General features: G+C 36.8%; 2 protein-coding genes across 2 annotated transcripts; one reads left to right on the top strand and one right to left on the bottom strand.

The window, feature by feature from the left end:
• The first annotated feature begins 12187 nt into the window (after positions 1-12187).
• Positions 12188-14151, top strand: LOC107768027 (U-box domain-containing protein 36-like). The gene is made up of 4 exons (XM_016587132.2): positions 12188-12585; positions 13261-13391; positions 13473-13591; positions 13742-14151. The coding sequence occupies exons 1-4, from the start codon at positions 12375-12377 to the stop codon at positions 13941-13943; spliced, it is 663 nt and encodes a 220-aa protein (XP_016442618.1). The 5' UTR covers positions 12188-12374; the 3' UTR covers positions 13944-14151.
• Positions 14152-15861: 1710 nt separating this feature from the next.
• On the bottom strand, positions 15862-22919 carry DAO1 (copper methylamine oxidase-like). Its single transcript, NM_001425766.1, is given in 12 exon segments — positions 15862-16286; positions 17037-17118; positions 17358-17626; positions 17905-18045; positions 18164-18349; positions 18539-18775; positions 18862-19077; positions 19166-19496; positions 19590-19702; positions 19831-20136; positions 20359-20468; positions 22441-22919. Coding segments are annotated over 12 exon segments (2361 nt in total). The 5' UTR covers positions 22673-22919; the 3' UTR covers positions 15862-16148.
• Between the last annotated feature and the right edge of the window lie 1831 nt (positions 22920-24750).

Below are 24750 nucleotides of genomic sequence, written 5' to 3'. Positions count from 1 at the left end.
AGCAACGAGCCACTAAGGAGCGGTTAGATAGTCTTTTGCTCGATAGCAAAGTTCTTACCGGGAAGTAAAGTTTTATGTCGGGCAAAGATTACTCGACCGTTCACAAGTGCAAGCCATTAGGGAATTGTTAGATAATCTTTGGCTCGATAGGTAAAGTTTGCTATCGAACTGAAGATATCTAACCATTCACTAGTGGAATCTTCAAAGGCGCAAAACTTCCAGTATTCCAATTCGCATTCTTCGCATTCGAACACTGGAGGAAATGATATGAGAATATGGCAACAATGACTGCCACATCGACCGGGAACACAAAACTCGAAAATAAAGTTATATCATCAGGACCGGGGACTGCGTGGCTAGCCCTGTAGAAACAAGTTGTACAAGTTAGCCACAAGTAATGGCAATTTCTTTTTAGCACAACGAATGTATATGTACTTTCGAAAATGGAAGGAATAAAGTAAAGTCCTTTTATTTTTATATTGTTTCTTGTCATATCGATGAATTAATTTTATCATTTGAACGTTAAACAAGTACTTCAAATGCTAGTGTCGTAATGGACAAGAGACGTCCTCTTCAAGAGCACCATAAACTTAAGAGGACCCTCTCTTATGAAACCCTTACGATAAAGGGTTGATTCTGGAAGAGCTTACGCCCGGAATCCAAATGCTCTCGGGGAACAATACACCCAAAGCCTTGCATAATTCGACACCAAGAGAAAAACTTGCACAATACTTCAACGAAAAGTATGCAAAGAAAAAAACTTGCACAATACTTAAACGGAAAAATACTTTTATTCACAGCAAATGTGCCAAATAGCATACATACAAAGGTATGGAAAAGAAAAGAAAGCAAAAAGCTAAACTACTGCACCCCCGAAATTTGGAGGAAGGCATCTGCACCCCAGGAGAACTAGGTGGACCCACCACCGGCTCAATATCTTGGCCTTCACCATCTTGGCCTTCAGCATCATCCCCTTCCGGTTCTTCTTTAGTTACCGAGAACTCGAAATCGGAGATAGAAGAGTTGGTATCATCAGGTTGGACCGGGAAACCCCTTCGGGCAGTTGACTCCAGCTCACGGGCCTTAGCGATTTCGGCATCAAAGTCAATGACGCTCACTTTGGCCTCTTCCAAGGTTTTTCTCCTCATGCTATACATAGAATATGTTTATTCAACAATGAGGGAAGGCGCTCGGTGCTGAAGCTCTTCCTTAAGATAGTCAACCTCGGTCGAAAGGTTATCCCGCTCAGATCTAGTGGCCTTGAGTTTGACATCGAGGTCACGAACAATACAGTTAAAAACTCTATTGTGTTCCATGACTCTCGTATGCCTCTCTTCCAACCAGGCATACTTTTCCTCGGCAGCAGCAACTTTTTCAGCTTTGGAGTTCAAGGCTGCCTCCAAACTATTCAATCATTCAGCAGAGGCAGCCTCACAGTCGGTTGCAGCAAGAACGACATTATGGACTCCAACCCACTTAGACCTAGCCTCTTAGAATTGTACCCTTAATAGAGAGGCTTCTTGGCTAAGGGTCACTACCTCTTGCTCGCTTTGTTACAACCGAGCCTCCAACTCGACGGCTTCAGCAGCTCGTGCTTCCAATTCTAAGAGGAGAACAACAGTTTGGTCTCGCTTGACCAACAATTGATCCCGCTCGGAGGTGAGTTCCCCCTTATCAAGAATCAACCTTTGAAGGCCCTCGGAAGCAAGGAAGTTAGACTGCAAAATAGAAGTGCAAACTCAAAACACTGTTGTAACAAAGATAGATGAAACAACGGAGGAAACAAAGATTATATCGCCGCTGTGTTGTGCATGGCATTGTTCAATAAACGCTCTCCTGAGAGAGATTATATTTTATTCCTATCCTTTTCTGAAGTTAGATGCTTTAGATAATTATCAAGTTTCACCGGCAGGGACAACATGTGGCATCCGGTAGAAACCAAGAGGGAAACGCTCCTCCTCATTTGAGAATCTTCGGAGGGAGCAGAATAATTATGCCCCAAATTCCCATAAACTAGGGACTAAGGAATAGGGACATCCTCCTCTCGGGCGACTACGGCCGGTGGAGATAATGTAGTAGTTATTGGTGGCAAAGGCAAGGTTGGCGAAGAAGGAGATGAAGCTAATGGCATTATAGGTTGAGAAGCAGCTGCGGCAAATGTAATGCTAGTTATTGTTTGCTCATCAACCGAATATGGAAGAGACCTGGTACCTAGACTCACGGTACCGGATGCGGTGACTGGGACTCACCTTTTTATTTTTACCCTTGGCCGCGAAGCAGCGTCGCCTTTTTGGTTGCTTGTTCTCTGGTCGGGGACTCCGAAAAGAAGCATTTGCACCAGAAGAAGTTCCAACGATACTCGTTCGGACAAAGACCTCATGCAATAACCGCGCCGCAACTGAGGGATCAGCCAAAACATCCTCCTCGGGGACAGTAATAGAGCCCTAGGGAAGTCCTGAATTCAATAGGAGAGAAAGGTTAATTGATTTTTCTAAACGAAAGGTAAAAACAAGATGAATTCGACCTACCGTGATATTTTTCCTTCCATCCATATTTAAAGGCCAGTTCTTTCCACGTGCGGGTCTCGGGCGTAGTGACATCCAAAATCTTCTGTACCCATTGGTCCAAGCCTTTAACCCTTGGTGGTGTCCACCCAGTTGTTGAAATAGTGAAAGAAGAAGGATTAGTAACTGCATGGGACAATCTTTAACTAGAAGAAAAGACAAATGATGAACTTACGAGTACGGTTCCATAATTCAGGAAATGATAAAGTCGTGGCCGGGATGATGTCCCTGGTTGCAACTACAATGAACTGCTCCACCCACCCACGATCTTTGTCATCATCCATGCTGGTGAGAAAAGCATGGTGACCATGTTTGCTGAAGTTTATCATTCCCCCACAAAAATCTTGGGGGAATAAAGATTCATCAGCCGAGCCAGGGAGAGTTCTTTCCCCGTCTCCTAGCATAACTGCCAAAGACAAGCAACAGTCCGCCATACAGAAGGGCTAACCTTTGCCAAGCAAACTTGGTAACGAAGGAAAAACTCCAAGATAACGGAGTCAAGCCCCCCGCTCAAAGAGAACGGGCCCAAAGTAAAGGGATACGTATAAACATACGTAAAGCCCTTCTTAAAGAAGGTTACTCGCTCCACCAGGTCAGGAGCGATGATGTTTAAATCTTGACAACCATAATCTTCCTTCACATGAGGGATGCTGGAAGGACGGATGGAAGAAGGATACACGCCAACAACCCATGTTCGGGGGTTAGCAGAAGGGTACTTCTATTCGAAGTCCTTAGTTGTAATAAACCTTCTGGGAATAATGGTACTCACCGTGGGAGGAGCAGCATCCTCAGCACTTCCTTTGTTCTTTGAAGAACTGAGATTTTTAGAAGAAGAAGCCATATTTAGTAGAAAGGAGTAAGAAGTTTCTTTGAAGATGAAGGGTAAAGAAAGTTAGAAGGAGTTGAGTAAAGAAGTCGAAAAAGTTCTAAGAGGTCGTGAAGTGTAAAAGAAGTAAATTGAAGTGTATAAGTAAAAGAATAGGCTGCTAAAATTGTGGTTATAATTACCTCGAGAATCGGCAAAATTATTGTTGAATCGTGGGATGACGCGTGTTTGGGGCATTAAATGCGGAGAGACGTGCGTCTAATCAAGCATCAGAAACTTTTCAGAGGGGATCAGAGAATTTTTCGCCAAGAAAGGTATCTTTTCAACTTCCCGGTGATACAAGGTTATGCCACCGAAAAGCAGGGGGCTATCTGTATAGGGTAAAATATGTTCATATTAAGTGCTCACATGATAAAGCGATACGTGGAGGCGAAGACAGGAGGCAATCAGGTCCGAAGGCAACAATCTCGTTTGTTTCCGAAGGGAATGGTGTTCATAAAGGCGAAATAAATGTCTGCCACCCGGTAGCATTTAATGAAGAATATTCTATTGCGTTAAGCAAATAATCTGTTAAAGAGAATATGGCATTCACTGCCTACCGTTACACATTCTTCAATAGCCCTCATAATTGTCATTTAAGAGGGGCTTGATCTTAGGACCTTGTTTCCTAGGTGCAACTATAAATAATGAGCTCTAGAACCATTGTAAGGGATGAATTTTATGATAAGCATATACCATACTCTGTTCAAAGCTCAATAATATTTTATCTTCTTGCTTATTAATATTGTTACTATTACCTCTCGAAACTCTGTTCCCTGAACCAGGAGTTTTGTTATTTTATCTTGATTTCAAAGCTAAGTCCTATATTCTTGTTTAATTTATTTATTATTTTATGGTCAAATCAATTCACTTGTCTATAAACCACGTATAAATTCAACTGTACCGTTTTACGGGCAAACAAATCCTTCAAAATACATTAAAAATTAGCGAAGAACTAGACAGACATGTATTAGATATGAATTTAAGTTATATATATTGACCGTATAAGAATTTTTTTTACATTATTAGTGAATTTTAACCTATAACAACATGTAAGATGATCGTTTTTTTCCTTTTGTTTTAATACAAATTGAGGTGTATTTTTAAGTATAATATTTTTGATTGAGTCATAACATGTGTCACACATTGATTGGTGCATGCAATGCAATATCTAAGAAGAAGAAGTTAATTACAAAAGTGGTGTGTAAAAGTTACGCTCTATAAAGGTTGAATGTGCTAGATAATTTTCGTTCGCAAAAAATGTGTAATAGATTTGGTCCATAGTTCAAATGGTAACTTATGTATTTTGCCCAGTCATGATCAAGCAATATGCATTGGGGATATTTGGCTTTGTTTAGAAAGGGATGTACATGTTCTGGCCAAATGAAGCAAAATCTATGCCAGGAGTTAAACTAGTAATCCTCCTTAATTTTTTTTTCTATCAGGTAAAAAGCTGTTTCATTAATAAAGCATACAAAAAGAGAAAGCTCCAGTAGTACTCCTACTTAATTTTGGGATCAGTCTCCTGAAATGAGGACTTTTTGTTTAAAACTTGTTTCATTTCCGCTCTTGCTTTTATTTCCAAATTCCAATGTTGCTCATGCGAATTTAGATTTTTGACTATGGATAAGAGTCTATCAAATTGGAATACTTTTCTTTTGCTAGTGGCAATATCCTTTACAACACTTTGTTCACCACTTATTTCACAAGTGACCTATAGTATTTTAGTTCGGGAATTTTAGAAATGATACTGTTAAAAATATTTGTCGAGGTACATATAAATTGGTTCGGACACCTCGGTTATAAGTCAAATTAAGATGTTTCGAATTAGGAGGTTGCAAATAAATTTTCTTTTTGTTTCAGAAAAAGGCTAACCTAGGGGCTAATGTAGCCAAACTTGATTAATAACAAAATAATAATGTGATATAGTGTTTTTTCTTTTTAACCCCTCCCAAATTAGGAGGATCTATAATGTTTTCGCACTTTCCCTCCAGAGTGACTCGAACCCAGGACCTAACGGTCATAGGTGGAGGTACTTTTACCAACTGAGCAAGCCTCACTTGTCGAGCCACGCTATCGTAGGCGGAGGCTAACCTAGGGGCTAATGTAGCCAAACTTGATTAATAACAAAATAATAATGTGATATAGTGTAGTGCTCAATTCTCATGTCATGGTTGTGACTTTAACAGAATAACACAACTTTCCTCGGTGCCTCACCTTTGGTTAATAGTTTTGCCTATTTATTTTCTTAAAGATAAAAAATATTACTGCAAGAATTTTAAGTAGTGGGGCTAGTACCTTTTTTTTATTTTTACGTTTTCTCAAGTTAATTTTCGAAAGATGAATTTTTCTCCTCGAAGTCCTAATTAGTGACCTAAGGTTTTACTTGGAATTTGGCTAAATTGACCCTAGACTGTACACTTTGCAGAAGCAAAATACTCTTTTGGTATAGCAGCAATTCTAGTAAGAAACAATGAAGGAAAAGATTAGTTATTCGCCGGCAGCAGGCCCATTCCCAACATTTTCCATGCACCAATCTGTCAAATTCCCTATTGTTAGTTGCCCCATGCCTAAGTTTTCTTTAGTATATATATCTCTGAAAATCCTAACTGTAGCATCCTGTACTTTGCCGCTTAATCATACCACATCGCAAGAAGAAGCCAATTTTTGGCAGTTTATATAGTCCTTCTGCCCAGACAAAGTTCATGCCATTACTTGAACAGGATCAGTGACAAGTGTCCGTAGCGCGATTAACAATGCAGTAGAGGATCGTTCTCAGCAACTTCTTTTTTTGCTTTATCTTCGCGTCTCACTAGAGTTTCTTACTATTATTCAATTGAGTCGCAAGCAATTTGGTGAAATGATGTTAAAAACAATAATATCTTTATTTTGTGTGCTAGTTCAGGAAGCATGAATAGTTAGCTGGCAAATTGAAGCAACTGACTTTTTAGCATATAGCACTTCACCTAGGCCTCTATCTATCAGATTGGTCTTGTTGTGTGAAACTTTGACACTTCTAGTTCTGTATGACTTAATATTCAAAATAGTGTAAACCCCAATTTCTATGATATCTGCAAAATTGTTTCATATGGTGAAAAATTGTTTCCTTTGAAAAATTATTCTGCAATATTAATATTTGTGAGTTCAAGTCACCCAAGAGCAAGATGGAAAGTTCTTGGAGGGAGGGAGCCGAGGGTCTATCGGAAACAGCCTCTCTACCCCATGGTAGGGGTAAGGTCTGCGTACACACTGCTCTCCCCAGACCCCACTAGTGGGATTATACTGGGTTGTTGTTGTTGTTGTTGTTGTATTAATATTAATATTATACACACAATGCAGAAGCTGATGAAATGAGGAGGATTTTGCTTAGGTAGAAGGAATGCTTCTTTTTATTTTATTTAGTGACTTCTATTTTGCTTAGGTAGAAGGAGAGCTGGTCCACCCTCCATCTGAATAGAGTAAGTGTGTTCATCGACATTGAAGCAACAAGTATACAAAAACGGTTTGCTTGTTAATTGGTGTTTGCTTCAAACTTGAAACTGTGCGGTAAGTTAGGATTCATAACCATGCTCTTCAGGTGAGAAAGAGAAACTAAGTACATGGTAATATGTATATTTGAACATCTTCAACTGTTTCCTTCAGATCTGAGCAAGTGATGTATCCCAAGTGATAAATCCTGTATATATCTTACTGGATTTCTCCCCAGCAAGGTCAATATTGCCTACATTTCATTGAAGACTAATTCACAGTCTTTGACTAGTTCGTTTGCTATGTCAATGTATCTCTTATTTCTCACAAGTTGTTACTCAAATAATGACAAGATTTGTTCCTTAAATTGTGTTAGTAGCTAAGCAAAAATCTTAAGCTAGTTGTTAGTGTATTCTCACAAGTTGGGTTACCCAATTCAGAAAATGTTTGCATGAAAAATCAGAACTTCAAGACCTCATAAGGACATGCTCTCTACCCTTTTAGCTCCGATTGAAATTGAACTAGCCAATTATATTTCCAATTGTTGTGTAATTTCTGGAGTTAAAAACATGTTTATCTAAAATAATTTTATTTTCGAAATTAGAACTTCAGCATAACTACACATAAATGCTGAATTGTCTTCCAACTTTTAGTCCATAATTCAACTGGCTTGAGAAGCCAAACAGATACACAGTCAGAAAATTTTCAAGACAAGCAGCAATTTGGGAAGAAGAAGGGCAATTTTAGTCATGTTTTTGCTAGAGTAGAACTGACTTTAGTTAACTGTCTGTAAGCATTTATACATTTTAAGATAGATCAGGTGGATATCAAAGAATATCTAATGGTGATGGATAATGAAATGTGATTTTGTCTGGTGTCGTATCTGTGTATTTTCTTGCTGGTGGGATGTTGTAATTAGCATTCCTCTTTCAAAACAGATGAACCAACTTTTTAAGTAGAGGATACAGGATACTTCGTCCATCAGCTATAGCTTCTGTCTTCTTTATCTAGACCATTTTCGAGTATCGGTAAGAATCTGCTATAAGATTATTAATTCGCAGTCATAGCAGAGATTAAGATACAAACATGAACATAATCTAGAGTTAAAGTTTAAGAAAGCGTACCATTCAACTCCATTGACACAGCAACGACAGTGATCGGCGTTAAGTCTGAGACCAACTTCCACGATCCACTAGCTACGCGTTCTCACAGCCCGGAAAACTTGACTATTGGGACATCTACCGTTACCACATATTCAAGAAGCAGAATACGCTAGGGTTTTCTAATGAAAAGGGGGTTGGCCTCTATTTATAAAGAGTGTCTTCCCATCACAGGCCAATTGTTATTGGGCATCACTTATCCACACGCATAGTATTCAATATTAGGCCTTTTATTTATCCACCACTTGGGCCACGTCACTATCCTTTCAGGTTATAACCAATTAATGTAAGTCCAAATTCTAACATTCTCCCACTTGGACGCCAACGTTATTGAGGACAAGAAAATAATTTTAAAACTTTGAGTTTTGAGAAAATCATTTTGAAAAGGATTTTAGACTCTATAGTGGCCGTTTTACTCACATATCCAATAATAGAATGACCCATACAACAATACATCAAGTCTCAATGGAGAACACTAACAATGAATCATAGCAGGCATCACATCATCTCAATGTAAGAATTATATATATGATCACATATGCAAGAATCTTCATTAATATGGATCAAACATGTGTGCTAAACGTATCATCTTCGTGAACAGAGCCACGCCTCTTACAAAGAAAAAATCCTCCAAGTGATATAATAACCATATCGCCTCAGGAGCGCCCAAGTGACACAAAAATCATATCACCTCAGGAGGTTCCCCTTGTGTCTTACCCGGGATAATCAAGGCAACAAGCAGCAAAACTCAAAGATACCATGAGTTTGTGCAATATCCAATTGGAAACAAAAAATATTTAAATTATCATGTTAGTCAACAAGCATAACAAATACAAAATAACACAAGCTTGCATGAATATAAAATTTATTAAAAGCAATATCTCAGTCAGCAATTTCAAAGTAACTCTCAGTGACTAAAGCATATCAAAAGACTCTAAAATACCCATATTTTGAGCATGTTCATTAAACACTACAAGCATAAGACCTTTAGTCAAAGGATCAATCGACATAGATTTTATGTTAATGTTAATATGCTCAATATATATATTACCTTCTTTTACCATATCTTTGATCTTAAGAAATTTAAGGCTAACATGTTTGAGCCTCTTGTCCTCTTGTTATTCTTAGAGAAAAACATAGATGCACTGTTGTCACAGAAAATAGTCACCGGCTTAGATATAAAATTCTCAATTTGCAATTTAGTGAGGAAATTCCTCATCCAGATCGCATGTGAGGTAGTCTCAAAACAAGCAATAAATTCTGCTTCCATCGTGGACGTAGCTGTGATGCTCTATTTTTCACTTCTCCAAGAAATGAAACCTCCAGCCAACATAAAGATATACCTAGAATTTTATTTTATAGTATCTTGACAATCTGTAAATTCTGAATCTGAATATACCAGAAAGTCTAGATCATCAACTTTTCCATACACAAGCATGAAGTCTTTAGTGCGTTGTAGATATCTCATCACTTTCTTTGCAGCCACCCAATGTGCGTACCTAGGATTAGAAGAAAACCATCCCAACATATTAACAACAAATGATATATCAGACCTTGTACAAACATATATATATATATATATATATATATATCAATCAACCAACAACACTTGCATATGACACATCTTTCATGGTTCTCTTTTCAACTTCATTTTTCGGACATTGATCTTTACTAAGTTTATCCTCTTTCACAACGGTGTAACACCAGGTTTACAGTCTTGCATATTGAAAATTTTAAGAACACTTTCAATACGGGAATGTTGTGATAAACGCAACAAACTACGATATATATCCCTTTTAATTTCTATCGTAAAAACCAAAAAAGGCTTCACCAAGATCTTTCATATCAAAAGACCTAGACAAAAATTGTTTGATCTCATTCATCAAGCCCAAATCATTTGTGCCAAGCAGAATGTCATCAACATAGAAAACCATAATAATAAAATTACCATTAGCTATTTTGAGATAAACACATTCATCAAGCTTTTTTTCCACAAATTCGAATTTTGTAATGATTTCATCGAATTTCAAGTACACTGCCTGGAGGTTTGTTTAAGCCTATATATAGATTTGTTAAGCTTGCACACTAGCTAGATGTTATTTACCAGCTTCTTTAAACCCTTCAAGTTGGATCATGTAAACTTCTTTAAGCAAACTCCCATTCAGAAAAGTAGTTTTAACATCCATATGGTGCAACTCTAGATCAAAATTAGCCACGAGAGCCATCACAACTCTAAATGCATCCTTAGATGAAATAGGAGAAAATATTTCTTTATAATCAATGCCTTCTTTCTCAGTGTAACCTTTAGCAACCAACCTTACTTTATAGTATTCTATGTTTCCTTTGGAGTCTCTTTTGGTTTTAAATACTCATTTGCAATCAATAGGCTTAAAACCTACAGGTAATTCAGCTAAGTCCCATACTCTATTGTGTTCCATGGAGCGCATTTCATCTTTCATTGCCTCACGCCATTACTTAGGGACCATGGGATCTACGTTATTGTTTCCATAATTCTACCCCTCATGAATAGGTTGGTTTACACCTTTTCATGTACAACATGTACAAGGATAATGATTTCCTTCTCTATCAACATAATTTCTTTCCACATGAACAATCACAATCACAAACATCATGCTTAAGAAATTTTGCATTAATGGACTCAACAATTCTAGTGCCACGCACAGGACAGAAAAACCTAAAACCTTTAGAGTGATCAGGATAGCCTATAAAGAAATAAGTGGTAGATTTAGGATCGGTTTTTTTTCTTTTCTATGGGTGAATAAATACGAACTTCAGTTGGACATCCCCAAATGTGGTTCAAGCTAGGTTTTCGGGTTGTCCATAGTTCAAAGCGAGTTTTCAAGACAGGTTTTGTAGTAACCTTATTCAGGATATAGATAGCTATTTTTAAGCCTTACGTTAATTGGTTATAGCCTGAATGGATAATGACGTGCCGAAGGGGTGGACAAATAAAAGGCCTAATATTGAATATTATGTGTGTAGATAAGTAAGGCATAATAACAGTTGGTCTGTGATAGGTAGGCACTCTTTATAAATAGAGGTCAATCCCCCTTTCCCTAGCTATTAGACAACCCTAGCTATTCTACCTCTTGAATACGTGGTAACGGTAGATGTCCCATCAGTCGAGTTCTCCGGGCTCGTGAGAGCGCGTATCTAATAGATCGTGAAAGTTGGTCTCATGCTTAATTGCCAATCACTGTCGTTGTCATATCAATGGAGTTCAACGGTACGCTTCCTTAAATTTTAACTCTAGATTATGTTCATGCTTGTGTCTTAATCTCTGCTATAACTGCGAAATAATAATCTTACATATGCCCCCATTGAATTGAGCTAAAGCTGACTAATTAGCATCTATTCTATTTAAATAGAAAAATACTTTTAAGACTTGTTGTTTTATTTTAATTAAAATGCTGGACTACTTCTCTCAGTTGCATTAACAAATGGTAATATATATTCATATGAAGTGATATTTGATTTATATTTACAGTATAATTTTTCGGCAAAGTATGTTTGATCACCCTAGTATATATTGTAGCTCAGCCGCTGCAGGAGTGCCGTATGTTTGGGTCTGGGATGGTGTAGTGGTTCTAAGGTTTACCTTTTTTACAAAATTGATATTTATGTTGTACTATCTTCAAGAAGTGTCAGTCAACTGTATATAATCATAGTTATTGTTTATAAAAAAAATTATTTACACACACATGAATAAAGATTTATTTTGTTGTGAAACAATGTAGGATGACACTATAGTGAATGGTGTATCCACCACCAGCATGAGCCTAAAAAGTTCTCTCAAGTAAAATGGATATGGATCAGTAAGCATGTTGAGATGCAAATCTTGTCCGCTTGTTATGGTGGTAACAAAAGAGAACTATTCTTTATGATTCTTTCTTAAAAGGAGAGAGATTATGTAAATCTACTACTAGTATTATATAAAAATAACATCACTAGATCTGAAAATTGTCTTCTTGCATCATTCCGGTGAGTGCTCCAATTTTGTCGTGCAATCTGATCTGTACAATTCCACTCTTACCACATTTTTCTGCATTTAAACAGACTACTTTTAGACCTCATTAACTCTAATTTATGGAATATATTTCTCTGTATGTAAGTCACAATTAGGAATAAATAAATTCACAAGTAGTAACACTCTTTTTCCTTCTTAAGCATTTCTTCCCTATTCTAGTCCACTGTATACATATAAGCTCTCCCCACCCTTTTCCTTTTTGGACTACCGAAGAGATGAAGGTGTACAAATAACTAGCTATTGCATAATAAAAGAAAGAAATATTTGTGATGATGTCTGGAGAAATCGAAGAGATAGGAGAAGATGGAAAGAGTGTAACAATTAGCAGCAAATTAGATGGTGGAAAAAAATATATCTATATTGCTGTTGGCAAAAATGACTTGCATGTTCTTCAATGGGCACTTGATAATGCCATCTCTCCAGGAGTTCACATATGCCTTGTCCATGTTTTCCCTCCCATAACCTACTTCCATACCCCAGGTAATTAGTTTTACTACTCTCTCCTTTTCAAATTATGTAACACACTTTCCGTATTAATATCCCGTTAAACAAGAAAGACATATTTTTATATTTCAAAATAAACTTTAAACTTTCTATTTACTCACATTACCCGTAATGAAAAGTTTTTATAGTCACACAATTATATAATAGCATGTTTAAAACCAGAAATTTTAATTTTTTTCCCTTAAAATTCATATCGAATCATATTACAACATTCTCTATATGCAATGCTTCGTCTCAACAAAAAAACATAGATTGATACAGGAATTTTTGTAGCTGGTAAGCTTTTCAATTTACCGACATGATTCTCCCCTGATTCATATGACCACCTTTATGTATGCTCCAAGTTGCTAAAAGGCGTGTCTACTTTTCATCAACATACACCAAAAATTCAAAACATGGTGCTTCTGTAGAACACAAAATAAGAATTTTTCTTTGCTTGACAAAGAAGCCTAGGATTTGTGTCACTATTTATCTAGTCTTTTGACAATTAAGAACCTAGTGCAGAGGCGAATATACCTCAATCGCATTCTAATAACTCGATGCGTATTAAACTCTATGGTTCTTGAACTCTTTGAAAAATTTAAGGAGGAAAAAGCAAAAGGACTTGGGACATTCTGACCGAAGTTGCTAAAGTTAAATTTTGTATGATAGTTGGGAAGTTATCAAGAAACCAGTTGAGCCAAGAGCAGGTGAAAGTCTACATCAATGAAGAGAATAACAGGAGGAAAAATCTCTTGGAAAAATACATGTGCCTCTGCAATGATGCCAAAAAGGGCGCAAGTGTATGTATATTGGAAAGTTCACATGACATTCGATCAATTTCCAAATTAGGTTGATTAATTCTGGAATAATTTTGGGTGCAGGTACCTATAGATACTATGCTTGTAGAGAGCAACTCACCATCTAAAGCATTACTCGACCTTATCTCTGTTGTCAACATAACCAGCCTTATAGTTGGAACTAAGCGATCAACTTCCACAGGGTAAATATATTCTACCTCTTTATTACAGATTCAAATTATGTCTCTAATTATATTAGACTAGTGACATTATTCATGAAATATGAAGTACTACTCCACTATATATATAGTTAATAGAATTGAAAAGTGGTCCTGTTGTTTTTGCAATTTCAGGAAGGGACAAGGAATAGGTGATTTTGTACAAAAAAATGCACCAGATTCCTGTGTGGTTACGCTGGTTTGTGCTGGAAAAAGGATTAAGAAGGATCAAGTGCAACAACTAAAAGAGAGTTGTAATTCTTACTCTACTCTTGGATATAGGCATTCCAAAAGGAATTTATTTGAATGCATATGCTTTTCCGGCAAGTTCGATTGAGATGTAGCAAGCAAATAGGTAAAGAGTTTATACTCTAGTTGTAGCGGTGTGAGTCTTTTGATTCTTGAACTATAATTTGGGTCTCTCTGTCCTCTTATGTAATAGAAGAGATAATCGGAAAGAGCTGGGCACCTCTTGTAGCTTTATTCAGTTTTAATAGTGCAATGGTAGCATTGCTAATTGGAATGTAATATCCAAAGTAAAAATATTTATAGTTACGTTTTATTCATATTTTGGCGATACCAAAGCATAGTACTTTAGGACATCTACAACAGAACAATCAATGGCTGGTTATAGCAGAAAAGAAAAGTATATTCAGTTCCAATATACTAATAAGAAATTCCTTTCTTGGAAGTTTATTACAACATTATATATATTAGAGGCTAGAAACTACATATACCAGCAGTCTGCGACTGTATTGTAAAACATCACTATCCGGCAAAAAACAAGATTTGTAATTGTTACATGGATTTTGGTGAAATTGAGTGGACACCTTACAGAAGACAACAACAACAACAACCCAGTATATAATCACACTAGTGGGGTCTGGGGAGGGTAGTGTGTACGCAGACCTTACCCCTACCCTGGGGTAGAGAGGCTGTTTCCGATAGACCCTCGGCTTCCTCCCTCCAAGAACTCCCCACCTTACTCTTGGGGTGACTCAAACTCACCACCTCTTGGTTGGAAGTGGAGGGTGCTTACCACTAGAGCAACCTACTCTTGTAGACACCTTACAGAAGCAAACTAAAATATTGGGATAGAAGAAGTTCCTATAGGCTGTAAGAAAGAACGAAGGAAAAGATGAGTTATATGTAGGCAGCAGGCCCAAGTCCAGTTGTACCCAGCCCAAACCAAAAGGTTTTGTTAGGGTGTAAATTAGTGGTGAAATTGGATTGAAAATTAGTGCTATATACATTCTTGTACTTATAGCTAGCTCATTAACCTAGTGGCAAAAGTAACATCCTTATCCTTGAAGTTTACTGCTTTCTAGAACCATTTTGATGGATATCAAACATCTAAAGATCCTCCTGACCAGTTCAAATGTTACAACAAATCAGAACAGTCCTTACTCAACATGTATCACTTTCAACTATAGTAAGCAATCTAAAGCATAGGTAATATTGCAATTCTTATTTAACTTTTTGTTTTATGATAATCATTCTGCTATTTTGACAAACCACTATTTGTTAAACTAACACTAGTTTTGGTTTACTCAATCAGATATATGTAAATGAAAAATTGTACAAATTGTACGTATCATCTTTTTTGAAAAAGATGTGAGGTTTATGCATTTTTTAGATGCATAGATTTCATATTCTAACCAAGGAAGTGTATTGATATGAATAAGTGCTCGACTACTGTCAAGGAAAATTTTGTATCCAATTTGATCTTATTTTTAACCTTAGTCACTTCTGTTCTTTTACCAGGCTAAGTTTACAGAAATCTGTGTTCAAGGCAGTCATTAGGAGAAAGGGCATGAAACATGGATATGTTTGCTGGTCTTGGAACACAGTACAAATAGCCAGGATAACTATATTACAAAATGAAGTGCAAAGACCGAGAGTTACATTTATTGGAGTAGGTTTTTCCCTGTAGCACAGTGTTCAAGATTAATATTATTTAGAGGTCATTTGGTAGAGTGTGTTAGAGAAAATAATGCATGCATTAGCTTTGTGTATTAGTAATGCTTTGTTTGGTACACCTTTTCAACCTATGTATAACTAATACAAGCATTAGTTATACACTCTATTTGGTATTATCCTATTTATAGCTAATGCATAGAAAACCATGGCATTAGCAATACAAAGGCTATTAATGCATGCATTAGCATAGTTAAAGACAAAATTATCCTTAGAGTCCCTTGAGTTAAAGAATATGGAGGGCATTTTTGTAAACAATTAAATTTCTTAAAAATTATACAATGCATTTTAATTTTTAATACACCACACCAAACAATGCATAAGAAATAATCTCTGTATAACTAATGCTTGCATTACTAACCAATGCATTACTAATACACCTTATTTAGCATTATTCTTATACGCCCTACCAAACGACCCCAAAGGGACTTGCTTTGCTTAAACGTGCCATATATGAGTCTAGTCAAAACCATGTTCTAATTCAATACTCTATCAAAAGAAAACTGAAGTTTGCTATCCGTTGGTAAATAGGCGAGGAGGACTCATGTGAAGATAAAAGAACCATTCAAAGCTTGGCCAGCAAGCTAGTGGCAGTGGACTTTGCTACACTGGTTTCAGTAACATCACTGTCTCTGCTTTCCGAGTCGCATGCAGAGGGCGGAGGGACATCAACAGCCGGAGAGCAGTTAAAGAATCCATGTGGCTGCACCAACAGAAAAAAAAAAAAAAAAAAACATTACCCAAACTGGAAAGACAAGAACAAATTCACAAGCTGCATTTAGTATAATATACCATGTTCATTATTTCGAGCAAAACTACTGATGCTGAAGTTGGTCTTACTAAGTGGTACATCTTATCTTGTTAAGGATGTAAATTTCAGATTTAAAGTATCACTGCATAGATTGTATTTGAGTTGGATTGTCTTCCCTAGATTGGGACCATCAACTTATGCAGGTTGGCGCAAGTGATGTAATTCAAGTACAACAACAACAACAACAACAAAAATCCAGTGAATTCCCACAAGTGGGGTCTGGAGAAGGTAGTGTGTACGCAGGCCTTACCCCTGTCTTGGAAAGGCATAGAGATTGTTTCCAATAGACCCTCGGATAAAGTGGGAGATGTAATTCAAGTGAAGGGAATAAATGGAGGTATTTATCACTAAGAGGCTACGCATAACCTGGTTTAGAGAGTATGATATATAAGGAGAATTCTAAGATCATTTCATGCAATACTTACTATTTGTTGATTAAGAATCCCTTCCCCAGAGCCTCTTCAGTGAATGAGCATTCTTTCGAATTGCTTTTTCTTTTAAGATCTCGTACCGGAATATCTTGCATAATTCTTTACCTTTAATCTAATATGCTTTTCCAGTATTGAGTTCTACTCAGCTAAATCACTGAGATGTTTAAGATGGGAAATAAACAGTAAAAGCTAACATAGCATTCTCAACTACCTGTAGCACAAAACCAATGTGTTCCACTGGCATAACAGGCCAGTCTTCCAACCGAGGAACATGTGTGATTCCAAAAATATACCTACAATAAACGGTGTTGTCAAAACTTCAAAGCATACTTTTCAATATCCACCAAAGAAAGAAAAAGAAAAGTTTACAGAATATTTAACTAGTCATGCGTGAATTTGATATAAATTTGTTCAAGTACTTTAGAAGGTTCCACGTCTAGAAAGTTTCGACCATTTGACATTTTGCAGACTATTTTAAATCTCAAATATCCACTGCAGTAAGATAGTTTTGATTGTTGTCTAGAGAACTAACCAGAGAACAATATCACTTTCTTCTAGAGGCCGGTCTTGCTTGACCCATGAAGCTAATCCCTCGCCAACACGGGGATTTTGATTAGGGAACTCTCCTCCTGGAAATTCTTCTCCAGGTGCATATTGTGTAACCCATAGATTGTGCTTCAGAAATGCAGCTCTTCTCAAAAATTTCGCCTCAGGACCAGCCAATGGCAAACAGTTTGGACCAGGTACCAGCTTGTACCCTGTTAGCTGTCCTGTTCTATTTACAGTTCTTGTGTTCCTAACCTACAAAGTCAGATAGTTCATTGTCAAATTTATGTAGCATGCACTGGTCTTAAGATCAAAACCACAACCAAGCATCAAAAGGGTCTTTAGGATCAAATTAGTCAAAAATTGGACGACATAAGAAAGGTGCCCAGTTTCAGTTCCAGAACATACAGTTCAGTAAAAAAACTTGTTATATAAAATGCTTTACAGAGAAACAAGAGGTCTATCCTCCTTTCTAGTTATCATAGTGAGATAAAAGCAATTAAAGGTAAATACAGTCAGGTGTGGATTCTTACAATCCAATGACGAGCAGAGAATGGATCACAGTCACGCATTGCTTGCAATTCAGACCTAAGCAATGTTTCTTCAGCATAGAATGCATTATTGTGAACATTTTCCTTGCCAGGTTCTTCAACTTTGACATTTACTTCAACAACCTGGAAAAAAATATTTGTATAACGCAAAAAATTAATCATACCAGATTAGAAGGAACCTGATCTATACCAGTTACTATTATGAAAACTGAAGTTTACTATAAATAGTCATAGTAGTTACCTGATTGTGTGCTTCTCCTGGCTTACAATCAACTGCCATATTCATTCGCGCAACAAAGAAGTGTTGATGAACTGGTGCATACAACCCTGGTAAAATTGTGGTACCATATTTGCGATATTCTCCAGGTTGCAATGCTCCCAAACTAAGAATTCCAGTGAGTTTGACTTCCGCTTCAATTTTTCCATCCTGCAATTGCATATAGCGTACAAACAGTTGTAAAATGGTAACTGAATCAAAGACAATTATGATCAGCAAACTCTTCGTTTCCCTGAAGAAATTCCAAATGCAAACTTGTAATTATGTTTCATTATCACCAGTCGTGTTGGGAGAGCTAATACCTAGTTTATATAATCCATGTAAAACACATTAACTTACTTGGTAGAAGTGCCAGTAGAATGCATATTCATAATTGGCCACTGTACAAACAAAAGACACCGTTAGTCGCCTAGACCGTCTAACTTCAGCAAGGCCAGTTCTCCAATCTTGATGCTTCCAAAGCATTCCGTGATCTTCTTCATGCAAGCATACACAATTTTCAGTCGTTTCAACTCCTCCCGTAAAGTTTGTGAAATGGGCATCAAAGTACTTTATGTACCCTAAACAATCACATCCCTGCAGCAATTATTTTGTTCGACATTAGCAATTAAAGTGAAAAGAATTCAGATCTGCAATGTTTAGAACATAGAATAGTAACTGACCCTCTTCAGTGAATGAGCATTCTTTCCAAGGCCATCTTCTCCTGCATCAAATGCATTCTTCCTATAATGTGGATCATTTGGATCCCCATAAGGGACAACCATCTCTACAAAACTCAACCTATGTGCTATTGGTCTACGACCTCTGCTACCATCAAGATACGCCACAGAGTGTATAACTAAACCCTCTCTAGGGGTGAAACCAATCCGAAAGTTCCACTGTCACGCAGGAAGTGAACAATGTCAATGTATTATATAAAGACAAAGAATGCTTCATACCAAAACAAGACTGAAAAAATGAGAATACCTTCTGCCACTCTATGTAGTTTCCACTGATACGAAAGCTTGGACCCTCGGGCTGAATAATATGTAGGGGTTTCACATCACTTCGATCAACCCCTCCTCTTGTCTCACCAGCAGTGTAGTTCCTCAGTGGATCAGCTGGAGGTAACGGTACAAGTTTTCGGTCTTCAAATTCTATAATCTGCATGTTTTGTACATCAACAAGCACATATATTCCTTCAACTGGTCTTGCATATCCATTTTCCATTGGGCAGTCACTCTCTGTCCTGCAGAATACAAGTGGTTTCGCGAGCCTGCGGCTAGGAGCATCAGCCTCACTATGATAACCAACACACCTGTAGGAAATAAAAGTGCATTCAGGTCAAAACAGAGTGGCATTTCTCAATAGAGAAGAAATGGGAAGATTGGTGAAGAAGATTCTAACGAACCAAGGGTCAACCATCACAAGATCCAAGTCATCAATACCCCTTCTCCTCATTGCGTCTCGAAAGGGAGGATAACTTTTCACCACAGCTTCACATTCAGCATACTCTTGAGCATCCTACAATCAGAAAAAACAAAATTAATATAAGCATCATAACAAACACACAGCAGCTATAGAGCCTAACATTTCACGATGCCGGAAATTATCTGATGTTCTAGAGAAAGAAAGCTGAGTTAAGTGCATACTATGGGTGGCTGAACATCAGGGACAACATTGGATGAGATGACTTTTCCCCTGTGATGTCCACCTCGAGCAGCAGCATGTACTTCATTTAGCTCAACAATCCATATGCTTGTCTCATTTGTTTTCTTATTGTAAACAATAAGCCTAGCTCTCCTTGGAGGAAGCTTAGTAGGAATCTGAGATCCTCCTTTGGTTCTGGGCATCAATGATGACTGAAATGGTGGGAAGAAATATGCATCTGCCAATGCAACAACACTTTTATCTGGTTCTAACAGAACCACCTCAATAAATCGCATCCCATCTCTAACCTGAAATTATTATTATTTTTTTTTTTGAAAGGAAAAATAAAACAAGAGTTAATTAGTGGAAAAAAATGTCACTTTGTTCAAATAAAACTAGTTCCACAAATATGTTGTAAGTGACAGACAGAGTGGTTTTGTCGCCACGTTCTAGTGACATTTAGTCCTTTGTTGGTCCGATACGGAAAAAAAGAAGTTCTACACACAAGTGATGTACAAAAGAAGCAGAACCTCAGGTGTTTCACCGGCAGCTCTAACAGTTGCCACAGCCACAGAGATCTCAGCAGCAGATAAAGGGTCCAAAGGATGGCAAGTCTGAGCCCTTGTCATGATTTGTATACCTGCACCATTAATATTACTCTATGAATCTTCAAGCAATGGCAATGGTAAGTGTAGAACCAGCTATATATAGGAAATCATAAGTGTAGAACCAGCTATATATAGGAAATCATACATGCACTTATGTATTCACATCTATTTAGGGTATCTAAAGGAAAGTTCAAGAGAATGTTTAAGTACTATAAGTTATGTACAATGACAATGTTAAAAGTGTTTTCACGAATTTTAACCATTTTTAATTATCATATACCTATAATTACTTATACGATCCAATTCGAACTTCGAGAGTCAAAACGAGTTTTTCTTTGACCGTAATTTTTTCATATGCCTTTTAAATATTTTGAATTGTTAATTATTGTAACTTATAGTTCTTTTTAAGAAGTTTCCAAATACGTAAATTTTATTTCAAAAAACTTAAAGATTTTATGTTCGAATTTACTATCAAAATTAAGAAATTTGACTCTTAAAATTCAAACTAGATCATATAAATCACGATGGAGGGAGTATTAAGTGACCTTAGTAAACCTTTTCTACACCGTTAAACTCTTAAACAATTTATTAAGTGACATATCCTTAGTTTTAAAACGGTAGAAATGCTACGAACAACAACTCATAGGTTTCTTGGGCAACCAATCACTCCACAACTCAAAGGATCAGAAATTAAAGAAAAACATGAAACTAATTAAGCACTACATTCAAACGGCACATATATCAAGAACACAAGATTCAAGATCTAATTAAATTAAATAAATCATCCACCTTCATCTTATATTTAGTTAATCGCTCACGGACCCTTAAAGCAGGTACTATTGCCTTAGCTGTGGTTCTAAACTGAAGATTTTGTTTGTATGTATTCGTAACAACTATGATTATCATAATATAATAAATAAAAAGATAGAGGCACCGAATTCTTTAAGGATAACTATATACTACATATATACACATGCGTACAAAAAACATGCATGAACCGAGAAAATTATTCTCTGAAGCCTGAAGGAAAAGAGTTAAATTTAAGAAACTAGTATTAGTTCATAATTTTAACTTCAATGTGTAAAAGAAGAATTTTTACATGAAAGGTAACCGTATGAAAAAATGACAGCTTCATGAGACAAATTACTTGCTACAAGTAATTAAAATTATAAGAATAATGTAAAAATTCTTTACAAGCATATATATATATATATATATATACGCCTTTCGTCCGTTTCAATTTATGTATATTATTCTCCTTTTTAGGCAATTTCAAAAAAAAAAAAAAAATCTCTTTCTATGTTAATAACTTTCTAACTCCAACTTTTCACATGACATATTTAATCCACAAAATTCAAGAGCATTTTGTAAAATATCACGGACTAGCCAGTTTTCGCACTGATAATTGAAAAATAGTCAGCGTTTATAAAGTCATTGAAAAATAGCCAATATTTTGCTGGAACTTTGTAACACGGAAAGTTCCAGCATAATATACTGGAAATTGGTACACCTGTGTATGAACTTCAGCATATTATGCTGAAACTCCAACACACAAAAAGTTTCAACATAATATACGGGAGATTGGAGCACATGTGTATGAACTTCCAGCATATTATGCTGGACCAGTATATTATACTGGAACTCCAGTATATTATGCTGGAATATTTTTCGGATTTTGAACAGTGTTTTCGTTCAAATTTATTTTTACATGAAAAATGGCTAAATTTTGATTATTTTTAAAACTGTAGCTATTTTTTAATTACCACTATAAATTTGGCTATTTTTGAATTTCACCGGGCATTTTGGTACTATAAATTTGGCTATTTTTGAATTTCACCGGGCATTTTGGTACATTACGCACATCTTTAGTTTAATACCACAAGATTTAATTTAAAAGTCATTCTCGACTTTGTTAATTAAACTTCATGCCTACTCAAGTTAAGACACATAAATTGAAACTGTTGGAATAATTAGCGAGAGATATATGTTGCAGTATGGTATTACCTTTGGTAGAGGTATTGGAGGAAAGAGGTTCAGTGCTTGCCAATGACGCTAGAGCTGATGAGGCCGTCTTTTTCTGCTTATCATCCACGGACGGGACGTTGTTCCAATTTTGCAGGCCGTCGCCCACGCCTGCAACGGCAGCTGTCGCCTCACGACGGAGGATGGAAGTGGAAGGACAGCAAGGAGCAGTCGAAGAAGAAGGTGCCGTCACTTTCTGTTTAGTAGTGGCCATTGTGAGTACTGCTTAGCTAGTAAAAAAGTTGTGATGAGAACCCCCAACAGTGATTATTAGAGGCTACTGACATATACTGTGATTATATATAACTTAATGACTTTCAGCGTCTCTTCAAATTATGTCTCTAGATCTGTATGTAGTTTCTTGACTGTGTTTGTATGTTTGTGACTCTTGGAACTCCTCTGGGTTTAAGATTTATAGAGATGAAAGGATGGATCTAGAGACTAGAGAGAGATTTTTTTTCTTCCTATTGCACTGATAAAGATGGTGTTATATGGAAGCCGGACACAATATTGTTCCTGTTAACAATTTAAATTTTGTATGCTTTAAAAATAATTGATATATCAGCTGAGGTAACATGTCACTTATTTTATTTTCAAGATATCAATCGACACTACTATTTTTTTTAGGGACAGGGTCCAAATTTATTCCTCTACTTTTGAATATTGTCTATATCCAACTTCCGTTATACTATTCGGCCAAATTTATACCTACAATCAACAAACTTTTAAAAATTACCTATCGGTCCGTCAGGTAGCCTAGAATCTCCTAAATCATTTTAATTAAGTCACTTATTCTTCTTCATGATCTACTATTTTCGAAATAGTTGACATTTACCTGCTTTTTTAATTGAAAAAATATTAAAATAATACAATGGTTAGTAAAGAAAGTATAGTAAATTGAAGAATAAAATTAGGTAGCTTGTCTAAATTTCAAAAGTATTTACAACACCCCAACTTTAATGAATTCGTTGCACCAAAGGTACAGAGACTTTGCAAGTGTAATAACTCGACCGGTCATTTTGAGAATTAACGTCTCGTTCGATGGCTTAAGGTCTCGAATAGCTTCGTAATGTGTATCATGACTTGCGTGTGTGGTCGGATTTGATTTTTGGATGATTCGGGATCGATTTGGAAGAAGGATTATTGTTTTAGAAGCTTAAGTGGCAAGAGCTGACCGAAGTTTGACTTTTATGTAGACGACTCCAGAATGGTATTTTGATAACTCCAATAGTTTCGTATGGTGATTTTGCACTTAGGCGTAAGTCCAGAGTTGGATTTGGAAGTCCGTAGTTTGGTTTGATGCATTTTGGCGAAAGTTGGAAAATTGAAGGTTTGGAAGGTTGAGAGGTTTGACCGAGAGTTGACTTTGTGGATATCGGGTTCGTATTACAATTTTGGGAGTTGTAATAGCTCTGTTATATCATTTAGGACTTGCATGCGAAATTTGAGGTTATTCCAGGTTGATTTGATATGATTCGACGCGAGTTGTAGAAGTTTTAAGTTCCTAAGTTCATTAAGTACGATTTGAGGTGCGATTCATGATTTTGATGTTGTTTGATGTGATTTGAGGCCTCGAGAAGGTCTGCATTATGTTTAGAAACTAATTGATATGATTGGACGGGGTCCCGCGGGCCTCAGGTATCTTCCGGATGGGCCACGGGCCATTTCCTTCTATTGTTGGAATGTTGATTTCTATTATTTGGTATTCTTCATTGCGTTCGCACTAGTTCTTCCGCGTTCGCGTAGTGTTATGGTGGACTCAGGTATTTTGTTCTTCGCAGTCGCGAAGAGGCGACCATGCTCGCGAAGCTTGAGGGACTTATGATGCCGCGTTCGCGATCTAAGGTACGCGGTCGCGTATAAGGGAAGCTAGAAGGGGCATCAAGCCTTGGTTGTCCGTGATCACGTCGGTGCAACCGCGTTCGCGATTTCTTTTACGCATTCGTGAAGAACGTTTGGTCAGCTATTATTATTTTGTCTCCGCAATCGCAAGTGATGTTCCGCGATCGCTATGAGTAAATCACTTGGCAGAATATAAAGTACTCTATTTTGAGGGCTTTTGATAATTTAACACTTTTTAGGTTAGAGAGCTCGTTTTGGGCGATTTTGGAGAGGATTTTCATGCTTTGAATTGGGGTAAGTATTCTTCATCCAGATTTGATTATATTTCATTATTCATCTTTGTTTTTATCATTAAATTAGTAATTTGAGTTGGAGAAAATTGGGGATTTTCATTAAAACTTTCAAAAATGTAAAATGAGGGTTTTAAAGTCGATTTGATGTCGGAATTAA

The sequence above is a fragment of the Nicotiana tabacum genome, chromosome 24 (assembly GCF_000715075.1).
Source record: "Nicotiana tabacum cultivar K326 chromosome 24, ASM71507v2, whole genome shotgun sequence".
NCBI lineage: Eukaryota > Viridiplantae > Streptophyta > Magnoliopsida > Solanales > Solanaceae > Nicotiana > Nicotiana tabacum.
Note: the sequence above shows the minus strand (reverse complement) of the source record. Positions and strands in the feature narration are given on the sequence as shown.

What these genes read in the sequence shown, in the direction of transcription:
- LOC107768027 (XM_016587132.2), top strand. Translation starts at nt 12,375, where the DNA reads ATGATGTCTGGAGAAATCGAAGAGATAGGAGAAGATGGAAAGAGTGTA. An exon ending in AACCTACTTCCATACCCCAG is followed by an intron (nt 12,586 to 13,260) that starts GTAATTAGTTTT and finishes TTTGTATGATAG; the next exon opens with TTGGGAAGTTATCAAGAAAC. An exon ending in ATGCCAAAAAGGGCGCAAGT is followed by an intron (nt 13,392 to 13,472) that starts GTATGTATATTG and finishes TTTTGGGTGCAG; the next exon opens with GTACCTATAGATACTATGCT.